This window comes from Notolabrus celidotus, chromosome 11 (assembly GCF_009762535.1).
Source record: "Notolabrus celidotus isolate fNotCel1 chromosome 11, fNotCel1.pri, whole genome shotgun sequence".
Taxonomy (NCBI): domain Eukaryota; kingdom Metazoa; phylum Chordata; class Actinopteri; order Labriformes; family Labridae; genus Notolabrus; species Notolabrus celidotus.
In genome coordinates this window covers 33,647,819-33,664,839 of record NC_048282.1, presented here as the reverse complement: position 1 = coordinate 33,664,839, position 17,021 = coordinate 33,647,819, and the positions used below count along the sequence as shown (strand labels likewise).

At 41.2% G+C, this 17,021-nt stretch overlaps 1 protein-coding gene across 2 annotated transcripts in view; it reads right to left on the bottom strand.

Annotated features, from left to right (window-relative positions):
- Window positions 1-17,021, bottom strand: part of src (v-src avian sarcoma (Schmidt-Ruppin A-2) viral oncogene homolog) — a 57,379-nt gene that overhangs the window by 18,679 nt on the left and 21,679 nt on the right. For both annotated transcript variants that reach the window (XM_034696338.1, XM_034696337.1), the window contains exons 2-3: window positions 538-799; window positions 151-250 (exon numbers count right to left, since the gene is read on the bottom strand). In XM_034696338.1, coding sequence (XP_034552229.1) covers window positions 151-250; window positions 538-790 — 353 coding nt within the window. In that variant the 5' untranslated portion in view covers window positions 791-799. The remainder of the gene's footprint in view (window positions 1-150; window positions 251-537; window positions 800-17,021) is intronic.

Genomic DNA, 17,021 nt, shown 5'->3' with positions numbered 1-17,021 from the left:
AAGATTGATTGATTGATTGATTGATTTTTTGGGGGGGTAATACAGACCAAAATAAAATACAACATGGTGTCAGTGGACTCTTCTTGAGTTAGCCTGTGTGCCTGTGTGAGTAAGAGGCGACAGAGATGAATGTTTCTGTAATTTTCTTACGTGTTGTTGACTATCTGGAGGCGTTCACCCTTCCTGAACGACAGATCGGAGGCTGTTCTAGACTCGTAGTCGTACAACGCCACGAAGGTCGTCACACCTCCTGTCAGGGGAGAAAGTTTAATTACTACCTGAGGAAAGTAGGGCGGCTAGAAACAACAGTTTTCATTATCAGGTTTTCTATTTTAAGATCATTTAGTCAATAAAATGTCAGAAATAAAGGAAAGAAATGCACATCTCAATTCCCAAGAGCCCAAAGGGACTTCTTTAAATATCTCCAGAAGTTCAAAATCAAACACAGAAGCTGATAAATGCATCCCTCTATATTGAAGTATAATGACAGAAACAACAACTTCTCTCTAAAACCGGGTCTTTGAGCGTCTGTCTCACCTGAGAGTGTGATTCTGTTGGGAGAGGTGACACTGTTGTTGTCCACGCCTCCAAACAGCGCCAGCTCCGGTGTATTCGTCATGGACTGATTTCCACCCAGACCTGCGTCCACGGTCGGGCTGCGATTGGGTGTTAGGGACGGTTGATTGGAGTTGTGGTGGTGGCCACCAGCCCCTCCCCCCGCGCTGAGGTTGCCATCCAGGCTGCGGGTCCGCTGGCCTACATCCTTGGGTTTACTCTTGGATCCCCCCATGGCCGAGGCCTGTGACGCAGAAACATCAACTCTGTTAGACCGCAGATTATAAAGAGACACATAACTCGGATTGCATTTTGAGGCAATGTAAAATGTAGATTATACAATATTTTTCATCAAATAGACATGCTCTCTTATGTCATTTTCTTAGAATACACTCTCTGAAGCATTCCCATGAACACCGGAGGACCAGATGCTGAAATCAGAGACGGGACAGAGGCCACGGCTCTAAACCCTCTGAGACGCAGTGTCATGCAGACCACATGAACCAAAACTTCCCCACGGACGCTGGAGCAGCTGCCACTCCTCGGATTCATCACAGGAATGAGATCCACTTCATCCCACTGCCACCAGAAGCACACACACACACACACATACACATACACACACACACAGACCACAGACACACACACACAGCAGACATGTCGCACATTCCTTCATGCACATGTGTCAGACACAGATGCACAAATAAAAGACTCTCTGAGTTATTTTGTGGTGACTTAGCCTCAGAACTAAAGGGCAATATGCTATCAATCTTTGTGTCAACACTCGATCAATTCAACGAAAATTCAACAGGAGGTTGATTCAGCTCAGCGGTTAAACCATGCACCTCGTCTATGGAGGCTAGAGTTCTTGAAGCTGGCGGCCTGGTTCAAATCTCCTTTAAGGCCCTCGGCCTCATGTTATCCCCACTCTCAACCCAGCTTCCCTCTCTATTCACTGACATATATTCTGAATAAATGCATTACATTAACAATAAGACTAATAATTTCAGTAACTTGCAGCAACACTGGAAGCAAAGTGACGTTAACACAAGCATGCTCTCATACTCATGATTTTGCAAATCTTCAACTGTCTGATTTGTGCTTTAACCATAGACTGTATGAAAAACTGACGTAGTATCCGTGACGTCAACCATCTGTTTCTGAAGCCCTGTTTTTAAGCCTATCGTCGGCGGGAGCCATATTGGAAATGTTGAACTCAACCTAACTTCTTCTGAGCAAGTGTGAGTTAAAGAGGCGGGCTTTGAGCATCCTAGCCAACAGTTACAGTGTTCCCGCCTGTCAATCAAGTCAGCTGTGCCCTTATTTGGGCAAAACTTGTTAGAAAATACAGAGTTCACCCCCGTACAGTGTGTGCCGATAGAGAGATTAGCTTCGTAGAGCCATGCCGTTTTTTTTAACCAGGCTGTAAACATGTTTATTTCTGCTGTAAAGATCCTCTTTTTTGAATGGGTGTGTATGTGGTGTCCGGTGTTCCTGCAGCCAGCCTCTAGTGGACACTCGATGAACTGCAGTTTTTAGCACTTCTCCATGGGCTTCATATTTTAGGATCAGAGGTTGCCGCTTATACACTTCCATCACCCATCTGTTTCCGGTTTCTGAAGCGCTGGTTTGAGGCCAATCGGTGGCGGCAGCCATATTGCTGCTGTTGAGCGATTGTGACATAAAGAGGCGGGCTTTGAGCCTCCTAGCCAGCAGCTGCAGTGTTCCCGTCTGTCAATCAAGTCAGCTGTGCCTCTCATTGGAAGACTTGTAATCTCAGTATCCTTAGAAATAACTTCACCCCCTGTAGTGTGTGTCAATTGAGAAATTTGCTAGCCAGACTACACCCTTCTTTTGTACCAGGCTGTAAACATGTTTATTTCTGCTGTAAAGATCGGCTTCTTTGAATGGGTGTGTATGTGGTTTCTGGTGTTTCTGCAGCCAGCCTCTAGTGGATGCTCCATGAACTGCAGTTTTTAACACTTCAGCACAAGCTGCCTTCAGCAGAGGCCAATGGGAGTATGATTCATTTTAGAATACTCAGTCACAAAACAAAGATTAGAGCTGCAAGAAAATCTGGGACGTCTACAACCAAAGACTTCCACTGCATCTTGTCTCTGCTAAATGCTTCACTGTGATCACCTGCTCTTGCATAGATTCTGCTTTCTTATCAATCATATTTATTTGTATCTCTTTTCGTGCATTGCAGCTTTCCTTGAAAACGTAATATATTGCATGAGTTAGACATCATTCATTCATCACATTATATCACAAACTTTCTGCCCCTGCTTGCAGTCTATGGTGCAAAATTTGGCTGCCAATGAGAAGATGGTTTCTTTTGAGATGCAAAAAGCAACGTGCCTGTAGGTCTGTGGTTGTGGATTTTTTTGTCTGTGCAGAGGATTGTCGATCAAAATAGCCAAAAAAAGAGAAAAATGCATTTGGCATGCAGCGACACAGATCGGCTGTGGCAGAACACCCATGTACTTTTGGCACACCGCGTTTGACATACATAAAGTGGGACAAGCTAAATCTTCCTCTGACATACTAAACAGTATGGAGGCATGAGCAAGGAGAGCAGCCTTCATCAGGGCGATGTTTGGTGCCGGGTTTATCAGAGCTTGTCTGCTGGAAACAGCTGCCCTCTGTGATTAGACTCCAGGCTGTGGGAGATAGGAGAGTGGATGCAAACAGCGAAGTTGTTGCAGGGATGTTAAATTATTACTATAGATTCATTTAGCAGCTTACTTATAACTGATGCAGAGGGTTTAGTTGTGGCACATTTCTGCAGCTTTCCATCCATTTGTGCTCTCCACATGGAGCTCACTCCCTGAACATACTGAGGCTTTTCATTTCCTCCTGTTGCAGATTGTTCAGCAGAGTCTGCAGAGTGGTTTCAAATCTGTGTCGGACATGAGTGAGCTTCAGTAATGGACCAAATTTGAGATACTCCAACTAAGCCTCATGAAAACAGGTCAAAGGTCAAGAGGGCAGTTTTGGATTGTTGTAGCTTTTATCTGAGTCTCTTCATTAACAAAGCTTCCCCGCCCACTCAGGCTCATGAAGTAGCTCTAATAACAGCTTAGTGTGGGGAGTCATCACGCTAAGCCAAAGATAATTTAGGGGCTCAAACCCGTGCTATCATGGTGAGATATATCCACAGGGGGTCTGATGGGGAATGCTAATTTAGATACTAAAACAGTAAGGTGGGGCGGCCTGGGACCCGTGTAACATGCAGAGTGCGTATGGGAAGTGTCGCCCCCCCTGCTCAGCCTTCTGCTCACATGCCCTGCCGGACTGTTGCTATTTAGGAAACGGAGCATCTGTTGGATCTAACGCCGGGGTTAGCTGATGCATGAGCCCCCTGCCATTCACGAGCAAAGGGTCTAATCCTAATCAAAAGACAAACTACTACACGTGGGCCAGAGGGTACGCTGGCAGTCAGAGAGATGCTGCGACATATGGTGGAAAATGTGAGGCACAAAGGACGGCACACTTTGCTAACCACGAAGAGGAAATCAGTGACGCTGAGGCTGATTCGTCAGTGATTTATTGCTACTTCCTTCTGCTTTTGCAAAAGAATGGAGAACTAAAGAGAAAGAAGAGGTGACAGAGGAACAACACGGGCAATCTGAGACATGTTTGTCCCATTGTGAGCTTTCTGTTTTTATGCAACAAAACTGTGAAACTCTCTGCCTCTGGACATTAAAACGGCGAGCTCTCTGGGTGTTCTTAAAAGTAAGGCTTAGCTTTTTAATCTGGCTTTTAACTTAACATTATGACCATTGTTTAAAGCATCATTTTTATTTATTGTATTTTTTCTATCTTATTTTATTATATCTATTTTTATTTTATTGTATTTTTCTGATATTTCTTTGAATTCTTTTTATCTTATTGATTTGATCGTCATGATTTTATTTTATTGATTTGATCATCATTTTTCTGATATTTCTCTGATTTTATTTTATTGTAATGATTTTATTTTATTGATTTGATCATCATTTTTCTGATATTTCTCTGATTTTATTTTATTGTAATGATTTTATGGTCATGATTTTATTTTATTTTAATTTTCTGGTATTTATCTGATTGTATTTTATTGATTTGATCATCATGATTTTATTTCATTTTAATTTGTCTGAATTTCTCTGATTTTGTTTTATTGAATTGATTGGAATTATTTAATTTTCTGTGGTACTTATCTGATTTTATTTTAGTTTTTCTGACATTTCTCTGATTTTATTTTAAATATTTTTCTGATATTTTCTGGAATTTCTTTATTTCATTGATTTGATGGTCATGATTTTATTTTATTTTAATTTTCTGACATTTCTCTGATTGTATTTTAATGATTTGATCAGCCTGATTTTATTTTAATTATTTTTCTGATATTTTCTGGAATTTCTTTATTTTATTGATTTGATCAGCAAGATTTTATTTTATTTAAATTTTCTGAAATACTCTGATTTTATTTTATTGTATTGATTTAATGGTCATGATTTTATTTTACCTTATTTTTCTAACATTTCTCTGATTGCATTTTAATGATTTGATCAGCCTGATTTTATTTTACTTTAATTTTCTGATATTTATCAGATTTTATTTCATTGATTTGATCAGCATGATTTTATTTTTATCATTTTCTGATATTTATCTGATCTTTCTTTATTTTATTGATTTGATGCTCATGATTTCATTTTATTTTAATTTTCTGAAATACTCTGATTTGATCATCATCATTTTATTTTGAAGTATTTTATATTCATTTCTCTTTCTACTTTTACCTATTGCTGTTGTTTTCTGTCTCTCTGTTGTTTTGTGAAGCACGAGCTGCATGCTTGAATGTATGAAAGGTGCAATATAAATAAAAATGAGTTGAGTTGAGTTTTTAGAATACAAATTGCAACATATTTCAAAATACTTTGTATTCTACTGTCTTATCTTTGCTTAACATCATAGTTCTTTGACGCTCCTTATGTGTCTTTAACTTAATTGTTATGCATTGCTTTCCTCGGCCTAATAAAGATGTTGAATGTATCACTCTGGGTTTAAAACAACACACTTCTCTAAAGATGCATTATCACATTTCAATTCTCAACACCGCAGGTCTGACAAATGAAATGTAAATGTCTGGCCCTTTGGCACTTCATGTTTTCCACATCTGCTCCCACTCCAGTGACTGAATGCCCCTCATGTTAAGTAAGTGGAAGTGCATATGAGCACATCCAGCGGAGCAGTGATGCAGCTCAAACATACATATGAAACAGGCTGCAGGAAAACGAGAGCAGATCGAGGAGGGGGGGGCGCGGAGCATGGGGAGGGGGTCATTTTAGGTTGGCATCCTGAATGGGTGAGAAGGGGGAGGGGGGAGGTGGTAGAGGAAGTGAAGAGGGGTCAATGGGGGCGGACAGTCGATAACTAACCCCCGAGGCACGTCTGCATTAAAAAAGGGTTTCCGTCCCTGTGAGTGTAGCAGCGCGTGTGCAGGTTGGCACACGCAGACACAAAGATGACGGGTGGCTCAGGGAGCTGCTCTTTGTGTGATCCTCGCTCTCCCCGAGCAGACTGGTGTCATGGTTAATAAGCCGGCAGAGGCAGAGCACAGCGGGGATGCTCCCTCCATCATCTCCAGACGTCAGGCATGTAAAAGGGCTGCTTGGTTCCTCACAGACGAGGCTCTCACTTAAGATGTCGCCTTAATGAGATAACTCAGACTGTGCTTTAAAAACACATTAGGTGTGCAGAGTATTGATCATATAATGTTGCAATGCAGAAGAACATCAATCCTAATTTTTTTAACAATCTGCAAATTGTGTTTCAAGTTTTTTGCTTTTATATTTCAGTCTTGAGTCATTAACCCTCCTGTTATGTTTGTTTCTTAGAGACAGCAATAATGTTTATATTTAGTGCAATGGTGTTCTTTACTTCTCACAGATCATGGTTCAATGAGGATAACTCACTTGTTTTTTAATGAAATGCATGTTAAAACTTTTTTTTACTGTACATTGAAAAGCCCCAAATGTAAATGTGTATGTACAGCACTGTTAACTGTTGTGTCTGCATGTGTCTTCTTTAACATTTCCTCATTGCTGCTTCCTGATTGTCTTGCTCCATGTATTTTATGTCCATAGAAACGTTCTCAAAAACTATCACCTTATGTCCTTCTGTGGCTTTTAGTCATTTTTAATCGTATGGTGCTATTTGTACTTTTCTTTTCTTCTCTTGTTTGTTTGTTTGTTTGTTTGTTTGTGTTTTGGTTTCTCCTCTACCTTCTTACTTTGATTTTATTTTACTCTATTTTATCTTTGTTTAATCTTGATCTTTTTAGGGAGCCTTTTTAACATCTGGCAAGGGACTATGGATGTAAACTAGCCTTTTGGCTAACTCTGGCATATTTACAGAAGTGTTAATTAATATGCATGGTCCTTTTAAATAATAAAAAAATAAACAAATCAATCAATAAATAAATTAAATAGTTTTACATGACAGATTTTAATTTATTTTTATTTAAATTTGGAATTTTTATTTTTCTTTATGTAGTGATGTTAATAAATTAACATGCTGCCCAGATTTTGATGCTGTATTTTGCTGGTTTGGAAGGCTTATACTACCTAAGATGGAAGGAACCTCTGAATTCCACTAGCCTTTCATCCACTGTGACATTAGAAATGCAATTAAAGGTGGACTCTCTTTTTGGACTTTGAAATGGGTCAATTTGACCTGCAACATACCAGGAGGGTTAAGAAGTAAACATCATCAGCTTTCACTTTATATAATGCTACAAAGATCTGACCGCCTACATCCAATCTTTCTTTTGGGGACTTTTAGGGCGAATGACGTCACTTGCATATTTTGAGGTTGAATAGAATCTGGTTCCTCTGGCCCACAGTGTCCTCACGCTCGAACCCAGACTGCAACAAACTCACTGCAACTCAATGAAAAGGGGGAAGACTGAACCGAGTAAACATGAAACAGAGCATTAACAGAGTCTCAGGCCTCTCTTTACACTCGGCTTCTAACAAAGCGATCTTTTGTCGGCTCGCAGCAGGCGGCATAAACAAGACACAGACGTGGCCCTGTGGCTTCCCGGCTGCCAGATTCCCAGTGTGTTTTAGCTCAAACAGCCAGCAGGACATATGAAAATGAGGAGAGTCAGGAAGCCAAACAATGTCATGCTTTGCAGGAATCATGTCTGCGTGTGTAGCATCAGTAGCTAATGGTAACCAGAGCCTGATTCTGGCACTAATAGAGCTGGAGTACAGTAACAAGCATCCACTGTCTGAGGAGCAGAGCGGCGTGAAAATCCCTCGGGCGAGTGGAGGGGGGGTGTGGTCGGCTGGGGTGGGGGATTTGCTTAATTATGCATAAGATCTGACAATAAATTCCAAATCCCTCAAGTCTCCTGGGCTTCTTCTAAATGGGAATAGTCTTTTAATATTGCTGCCGGGGCTGTTTTCCTCTCACAGGATGCTGCATCTTGCTTTCTCTTTTATTTCACATGAAAAGAATCAATCCGATCGGCTCTGAATGCTTCTCTTTCATTGATTCAGTATAAAAGAAGGTGGTGCCATTCAGCTATTAACAGCTTTCACTGATGGGAGGCTTTGTTAGGGAGGCATCAAAACACAAGTCCACTTTCCCCTCAGATAATAAAGCCTTTTTATCAATCTGCTTATTTCATTAAAAATGATCTTTTCAGGATGGATCACAAAGTCGTATAACGTTAGCTTCAGATGTGACATTTCTCACCTTGAAGCTGAAGCAGACTCAAAACAATACTGAGGAAACTGAAACTCTGTGAAGTGGCATGTTTGGACTTGTGTGTTTGTATTGAGAGCTACAGTAGACCCCTTCACTTCCACCTCATGGTGCTTGCTGCTCTTAGCCCGGGGTCTAATACTTGGATCGGGCATGTTCCTACAAATCTTCCTCAACTGAGAGACCCGAGGTTTTAAAACCTGGAGCGAGAGGTTGAAGGTCATAATTAAGCTGTTGAGGTAACACCATGATTACAAGAAGAAGGCTGTTGCTTTAACTCTTTCTTGTTAAGGGGATAACGAGTGTTTCTGACTAATGATGGTGTTTTTATTTCTCTCTGTTCACCTGTGATGACGGATCACTCAGGGCAAGTAACAAGGATGAATCCAAAGCCCTCTGCATTTTTTCTCTCTGACGTACACTACCAGTCAAAAGTTTGGACACACCCTCTCATTTTTATTTATCTTAATTATTTTCAACATTATTCCTGAAGACATCAAAACTATGAAATAATCTGGTTTTGCCATAATCTGGATTACAACAGTAGTCAAATAGGGCTATCCATTGTGTGCTAACCCTACCTCTGAACAACACAACTGATGGTCTCAAACACATTAAGAAGGCAAGTCATTCTACAAATGAACTCTTGACAAGGCTCATGTTAATTAGAAACCATTCCAGGAGACCACTTCATGAAGCAGACTGAGAGAATACCAAGAGTGTGCAAAGCTTTCATGAAGGAAAAAGGGGGCTACTTTACAGAATCTAAAATATTAAACGTATTCTGGTTTGTTTAACACTTTTTTGTTAATTAAATAATTCCACAAACTGTAGCCTGCGCTCAAGTAGCCTTATCAAACTCATCCCACCCAAAGCCCGGACCTCCTTTGGTTGCACCTCCTTCCGGTTTTCCGCTGCAAATGACTGGAATCACCTTCAACAATCCCTAAAGCTGACCTCTCTCATTCCACTCGCCACTTTCAAAAAACTAATACACCCCATAACTCAACATCACTGCACTTGCTTTTAAATTGCTTTTAAGTTGTTCACTGCTGTCATATTTTTGTATTGTATTGTTCTGTCTCTAGGTTTCTCTGTATGTCCTCTCTGTTTCTTGTTTTGTCTTTTATTTATTGTCATGCCACCTGTGTTGCCTTCTCGCCCAGGTCGTTATTGCAAATGAGAATTGGTTCTCAATTAACTCACCTGGTTAAATAAAGGTTAAATAAATAAAAATAAAAATATATGCTATTTCATAGTTTTGATGTCTTCAGTATTAAACTACAGTGTTTCAAATAATTAAAATAAATACAAACCATTGAATGAGAATGTGTTTACAAACTTTTGACTGGTAGTATAATGTTTGAAAAATTGATTAAATCTCAGTATATTTCTAATTGTCTAAAAAGTTGTATGACACAAATCATCAAAACAGCAAAATGCTGCCATCATTATTCATTCTGATACCTCAGAATTTAAAATTGTATCAGGCTTTTGAAATGATCACAACACATGTGCATGCAAACTACGACCTGTTTAAATATTGTGAGTCTGCAGTAGTAGTAAAACGAAGCTCTGCCATCATTGCACTTTTGTTCTGTTATATTGATCCTGCAATGCAATAACAGTGATGTCCCAATGTGTGATTTTACAGTGTTGCTAAAGCTGAAGCACAACTTGTAAACACACAGCAGGAGCACACACATGTACAGAACTGCTCTGCCTTGCTCCCTCCCTCATTCGTCAGTGATCTTTTCTTGTCCCTGTAATGCCACTTTCACTTCCTCTGATGCCCACACGGCAGGGGATGACATAGACACTATATCTATGTGACATTTATATTGAAGCCAAGACATAACAGAGGTGTAACTATCATTTAACATCTAGTTTAAACTTACAAAATCAGACTATGAGAATTTGCTGCTATGCTAGACAGCTAGCTGGATGTGGACTCTGTGGCATCACCTATTAGTTTCTGAAGAGGTGTTTTGAAGCCCAATGATGCTGGTAGCCATATTGGAAATGCTGGCTCAAACAAACTTTTGATTAACCTAAAAAACAGGAAAAACAGGTGGAGAGAGGAGGGGGGTTTTTAGCCTCCTTGCAAACAGCTACATCATCACCTATTGGTCAGTTCAGCTGTGCCTCTAACGGCTGTATGGAAATGTGTGCATAACTCTTAGATGCTGTATTATTTCTACCAATGCATAAAAAAATAAACATAGACTGAAACATATTTTGAAGAAGGCTGCAAACATGTGCATTTCTGTGGTAAAAATTAGCATTTTAACATCGGACCTAATGCAGATTCCTGAGCTTTTACAGCCAGCCTCAAGTGGACAATTGATGAACTGCAGCTTTTGATACGTCTGAGTTCCCTTCAATTTTCAACATGGTTTTTTTTGGCTTAATCACAGTCTAAAAGGGACACATTAAAGTTTAAAGTAAGGTCTTCATAGGCTTTCTCTACATCTTCTTTTTCTTTGTGAGACTGCTTTTTTAAGATGATCATATTTTCCTTGATCAGACAGGACAGCTGAAGAGAGGATGGAAAATGCAGGGAGTACATGCAAATAGGGGCGGACAATGGGAGTCAAACTTGCAGCTGATGCATCAAGGACTGTATAACCCCCGGGCTCGGGGCGTCTGATGTAACCGCTGAGCTGAACTGGCAAGTTGAGTGAACAGGTGCCAGATTGCAGGGAGATGTTATCCTGTTTTTATTGCATTTGCATGAACGTTTAACGTCTGAGATTGCTTTGTGTGTGTGTGTGTGTGTGTGTGTGTGTGTCCTGTGTGCTCTGTTCACGTGTGCTGGAGAGGATTGACTCAAGTTTGGTGGATTGTAAAACTGAACTCTGTCCAAATCAGATCAAACAGTCTCACACTTGACCCTTGATGACCTCATCCCAAAGAGGTTTTAATTTGACGGTGTATCAGTCAAACAAAAATGCAGGTTGAGGAGATTTCTGATTCATCCAAGTCTTTTTGTTTTCTTTGAAGAGGGAAGAACAACAGATGTAGTTCAGGGACAGCCAGTACTTGTGTGTCAGCAGGGAGTATACACGAGTGAGTGTGTGTCTGCCTCTGAGAGCGAGTGCATGTGATCTAAAGTCGGCGCAGTGGATGTATTCTTTCATCTCAATGCTCTTTATGTAATTACTACGGGGGGGAAAGTGGGATCGAGGATTTGGCTCCTGCGTCAGCAGCCACCAATCGTAGCATAATCCAGCCCTGCTTGCTCTGTCCAGATTATCAACATCTATTCCCTAATCTTATTCGCCAAACGCTGTGATGACATTCCATCTGGGGCTTGTACACAACACGGGTGCAGCAATGACAAGACAGGACAGACCGGTCAAACAACTACTGCTGCTGCTAACGCTGCGAGCACTTCTCTGATCCTGTCTCAACAAATCCCTCTGCTGTGGGAAAACAGCAGAAAATCTCCACAGAGCTACTCACACAGTTTGATTAAGTAACTTAGCACTCATTATGAACCACAACAGGTGGGCTGGTTTCTGCTTCTGAACAAACACTAATGATGTCATGTTTCTCTTCTCCTTCAATTAACATGGAAAGAGGAAATGTCTGCATGGGTGTGTTTGCAAACCCCCCACACAGGTTTCACCCACACACACACTTCCCATTTACTTAAAGGTTGATCATTACAAAGAGTGGGATGAAGTTACACACTGTGTCACAGAGCTCCTGTCAGTTCACCTCTTAACAGAATAAAGCCCCTCCATGTTCAGAAGGTCTGGAGGTAAACACACGCCCCCGGTGGCAGGACTCTGCTGAGTCCTGGATAAAGCGTGTGTACAGATCCCCCCTGTGCTCCTGTCACGGGCCGACACAGGGATGGGGAGGTGCTGAAGTCAATATTTACCGCTCCACACACACACACACACAGCCCAGCAGTTGCCATGGCTGCGATTCCAAGCATTCCTCAAACCAACAAACTGCACAGATGTAGGATAGTTGCACACTAGAGTTTTCTGGGCCAAAACAGTCAGAGAGCGCTGCATGCCGATCTGATGAAGAAAAAGGCGAGATTAGCAGCGGCTCCGTCTCTCTAAATTATGTGGGATGTCTCTCACTTCCTGAGAGCATTTTGGGAGAGAACCAGAGGAGAGGAAGGAGGGAGGATTAGACGGAGAGTGAAGATGATAGAAGAGAAGGAGGAAAGGTTAAATCTGTTGAAGACACGCGTTGGATTGAGATGTTGACGGTCGAACCACAAACAGATTCCAATGAAAACATCATGTTTACGCACTTTCCCAGAAGCCTGCAGTGTTTTGGCGTCTATAATAGGATCAGAGGCTGTGAGCCCTTATCCCTTTCACTGTGTGTGTGCATGTGTGTGTGTGTGTGTGCATTTCTCACCACTGGTGTTCTGTATATAAAAAAAAAGTGTGTTCAGATCACCTTTTGTTTGCCAATAGCCGCAGCTAACGTGACCTTAAAATCATATGACATCTCTGAGCCGGGGGAGCTTAGCAGCTGGCCACTCGATCTTAAACCCCGTGCTTACAGAGGAATTTTTTTTTTGTCCACGTCCAAACAACAAACAGAGCTGGCACCGACTGAAGGTTCCTGGATTTTCTGTTATCCCCTGTTCCTAATCTGAGTATGACATACATCAAATTATTTTGGGATTGGAGGCTCAGTGAGAAAATATCTGGGCCATTTTAGATGAGGTGATGTCTTGGGTTTAGCAAAATGGAAGCAGTGAAGAGAGAGTGAGTGAAACATGTCGCAGGAAGTATTAGTTTGAGAGCTCGCAAGATGATCTCCAGTTTCATGTCTGTGTGATAAATATGGAGCTAAGTCTTGCAGAAAGTTTTCCCACATTAAAAGATTTAAAAATCTTAACAGATGTTGGAAAGTTAAGACTCAAAACATAAAACATTAATTACTGACAGGTTAAATAGTTTTTGCACTTATACTGTGAGACTACAACCATGTGACAGTCTATGGTCCTGACTCTCAAAACTGGAAATCTCACAAAATCTCACGTGATAAAACGTGATTTAAGAGTAAACAAACATAGGAGACAGCAAGCGGCTACCTCCGGTCTAAAAATATGAGTCCAATGTAGAAGTGCTAAAAAGGCAAGGCAAGGCAGCTTTATTTGTATAGCGCATTTCATACACGAGGGCAACTCAATGTGCTTTACATTAAAATATTAAAAGCATTGGAGACATTCAGACAGGCATAAAAGGACATAATTAAAATGACAAATATAATAAAACAGAAAAGAAAAGGAAAATTAGAAATATATTAAAAATTACATTAAAATTTTAATTTAAAGTGGGTTAAAATAATCTAAGATAGGAAGGCAGTGGCAAATAAGAAAGTCTTAGTCTTTGATTTAAAAGAGGTGAGAGTTGGAGCAGACCTGCAGCTTTCAGAGAGTGTGTTCCAGATATGTGGTGCATAATGACTAAACGCTGCTTCACCATGTTTCGTTCTGACTCTAGGGACTGAAAGCAGACCAGTACCTGATGACCTCAGAGGTCGAGGTGGTTCATAAAATAGCAGCAGATCAGCAATGTATTTTGGGCCTAAACCATTCAGTGCTTTATAAACCATCAGCAGGATTTTAAAGTCTATTCTCTGACAGACAGGAAGCCAGTGTAGAGATCTAAGAACTGGAGTGATGTGGTCTACTTTTTTGGTCCTTGTTAGGACTCGAGCAGCAGCATTCTGTATGAGCTGCAGCCGTCTGATGGACTTTTTAGGGAGTCCTGTAAAGACCCCATTACAGTAGTCTAGTCTGCTAAAGATAAATGCATGGATGAGTTTTTCTGCATCCTGCTGAGACATAAGTCCTTTAATCCTTGATATATTCTTAAGGTGAAAAAGTGCAGTTCCTTGAGGATCCACTTGAGGCTGGCTCTGAAAGTACAGGAAACCACATACACACCAATTCAAAAAAGCCGATCTTTACAGCAGAAATAAACATGTTTACAGCCTGGTACAAAAGACGAGTGTAGTCTGGATAGCTCATTTCTTGATCTGCACACACTGTACAGGGGGTGAATTTTTTTCTAACGCGGCAATTTCAAAGATATTGAGATTATGAGTCTTCCAATGAGAGGCACAGCTGACTTGATTGACAGGCGGGAACACTGTAGCTGTTGGCTAGGAGGCTCAAAGCCTGCCTCTTTACGTCACAATTGCTGCAGCAGCAATATGGCTGCCGCCGCCGATTGGCCTCAAAACAGTACTTCAGAAACAGATGGGTGACGTCACGGATACTACGTCCATTATTGATACAGTCTATGGTAGACAGCTGGATGTTATTAAGCTACATGCTGCTAACTGCTTAGCTATCTGGTGCATCCATTGGCAGCAATTTCTGTCGTCCCAAATCAACAAACTAGCCCTCCATCTAACTTTATTCTTCCTGCGTCTTCAGTCAGCCTGCTTCCTGATTGGCTATCATTTCTTTCAACATGACAATCCACAGAGTGTGTGCTCCCTTGTCCTCAAGGTTCCCCTCACACAACAGGATATCTGATCACAAATGTTGAACATGTTTATAATTCAAGATTCAAGAAACTTCTTTGTCCATCATACAGGGAGAGAAAATTACCTTGGGTTGGGAGCTCAAACAACATAAAACACATTCACACCCATTAGCCAATAAAATCATTACGGAAACTAGTGCAGCCTTGATTATCTTCAGAGGAGATCAGGGAAGTAAAATCACTCCTCACACCACAGGGAAATCTGACCTTTGCTGACTTTCCATGAGGAGAGGGGAATCAGGCTCAAAATTAGGCTGACTATCTTGTAGCGCCTTTAGCTGAGCTTTACACGACAAGACAAGAATCAGGAGGAAACTGCTAGCCTGGCTCTGTCTTTAGGTAAAAAACTATGACTACATCTAAAATATGTTATCATAGTTTGTTCTATGTGTATAAGAACGAACTGAAAAGAATGTGCAGGACTGTGAGAGGTGACTTCTACAAATCGTGGATTTTACACATCACTTCCTGTATACATTAAAGCTCCTGTGAGGAACTTTCAGTCTGTGTTGATTTGGTTTTTCTGCATTCTTAAGAAACGATTCCTGATTAAAGTCAAATATGTTTGTCACTGTGAATGAAAAAAGGCTCCTTCTTCAGCGGGTTGTTTTTTTTTTTGTCTGACACCTACCCCCACACAGCCAGGACAGACATTAAAAACTACAGTCAGTCTTATTTCTGATGGTCTTATTTACTTTTTAGGCCATACAGAGGCTTCACTTTAAATATCAGTCTGTTTCATCACCAGTTAAAAACTCCTCACAGGAGCTTTAAACAATCTAACTGATGAGAAAAGCTTCAGACGGAGCCAGACTGGCTGTTTACCCCAGTTTTGTTTATAAGCTAAGCTAAGATGTGAGGATTTCTGTTATTTTGATAATCGTTTTTCATGTTTATTTGAGTAAACATAAGAGGGAACACTTAAATCAACGCCACACCAGACTTGGTCTTCACTAATGTACAAAGCCTGACCACAGATGGACCTTAAGAAAAGATAAACACAGATTTATGCACATTAAGAACTTATATTACACACTAGTTGAGTATTTTGGTAATATCTGAAGGTACATCTGTCTTTATAACGCCATCCAAACATGGAGTACCTTCTTGTTTATGTCCTTCAGTGACTCCTACAGCTCTCAGCAGCTGTAACCTTCAGTCTCATGGACACTTTATGTTTGTTATTCCTTAAACTCACTCCGTCTTTGTCTTTGGTTAGAGTGCTTTTACTGTTTTGGCTTCCTCATGTTGGCCTGACCTGCAAGGTCACATTAAACTACAGCACTTTATACGATTTGAAACCAGGATTGAGGATCGTTTTAAAGGGGTATTTGCAAGACAGGGAACATGGGGAGCAAGTGAGGGGATGACATGCGGCAAATACTGTCAGGACTAGGAATCGATCCCACGACCAAAGAGACGAGGACTGCAGGCGATGTAAATGGGGCGGTCGTCCCACCAACTGAGCGAAACTGGCGCCTCACAGCTTCACATGTCTGATTTATTGATTGATGTAATTATTGCATGTTAGTCTCATGTTGGACTTTGTGTGCAGACTTTCTAGTCAAAGAGATTCTCAATGGAAAGTTGGTAAAATGAAGGTTAAAAGATAAGTAACGTGACTCAAAAGCAGAAAGCGTTGTGGACTCTTATCTCCTCTTTCTCCCCGTCTTCCCTCTCTCCCTTCATCTCCTCTGAAACCAGCTCCACCCTCTCCATCCCCTACATTATGTGAAAGCCCACACAGCAAAACACAAGCCCAACTCTTCCCACTTCCACAGGCACAGACTGTGATTAAATACGAAGAGGGAGAGCCACAGTGTCACAGTGGGATAACGCAGAGTTCCTCCACCTCTGTGAGCTCTGTGAGGACGCCAGAGCTCAAACCAGTCCAGCTACACGACACCTTTCTGTCAGACAGTAAGAGACTGAGTGTACCTGTGAGGAGCGGGCAGCTTTGTGACCTCACCGCACAACTATTTTTAATGCAGCCTTAACGGCAGCAGTCATTTTTTCCTCCTTTGAAACCCTCACCTCTGAGATTACTGGTGCCCTCCTGCTGGTGTCCTACTTACTCGCACAAAAAGGCAGCAGTCATCTGATTAAACAGGAGACCTTCCACTCACCTTCCTAGACTGGGTGTGACGGGCGAGACAGGCAGAAGATATTACT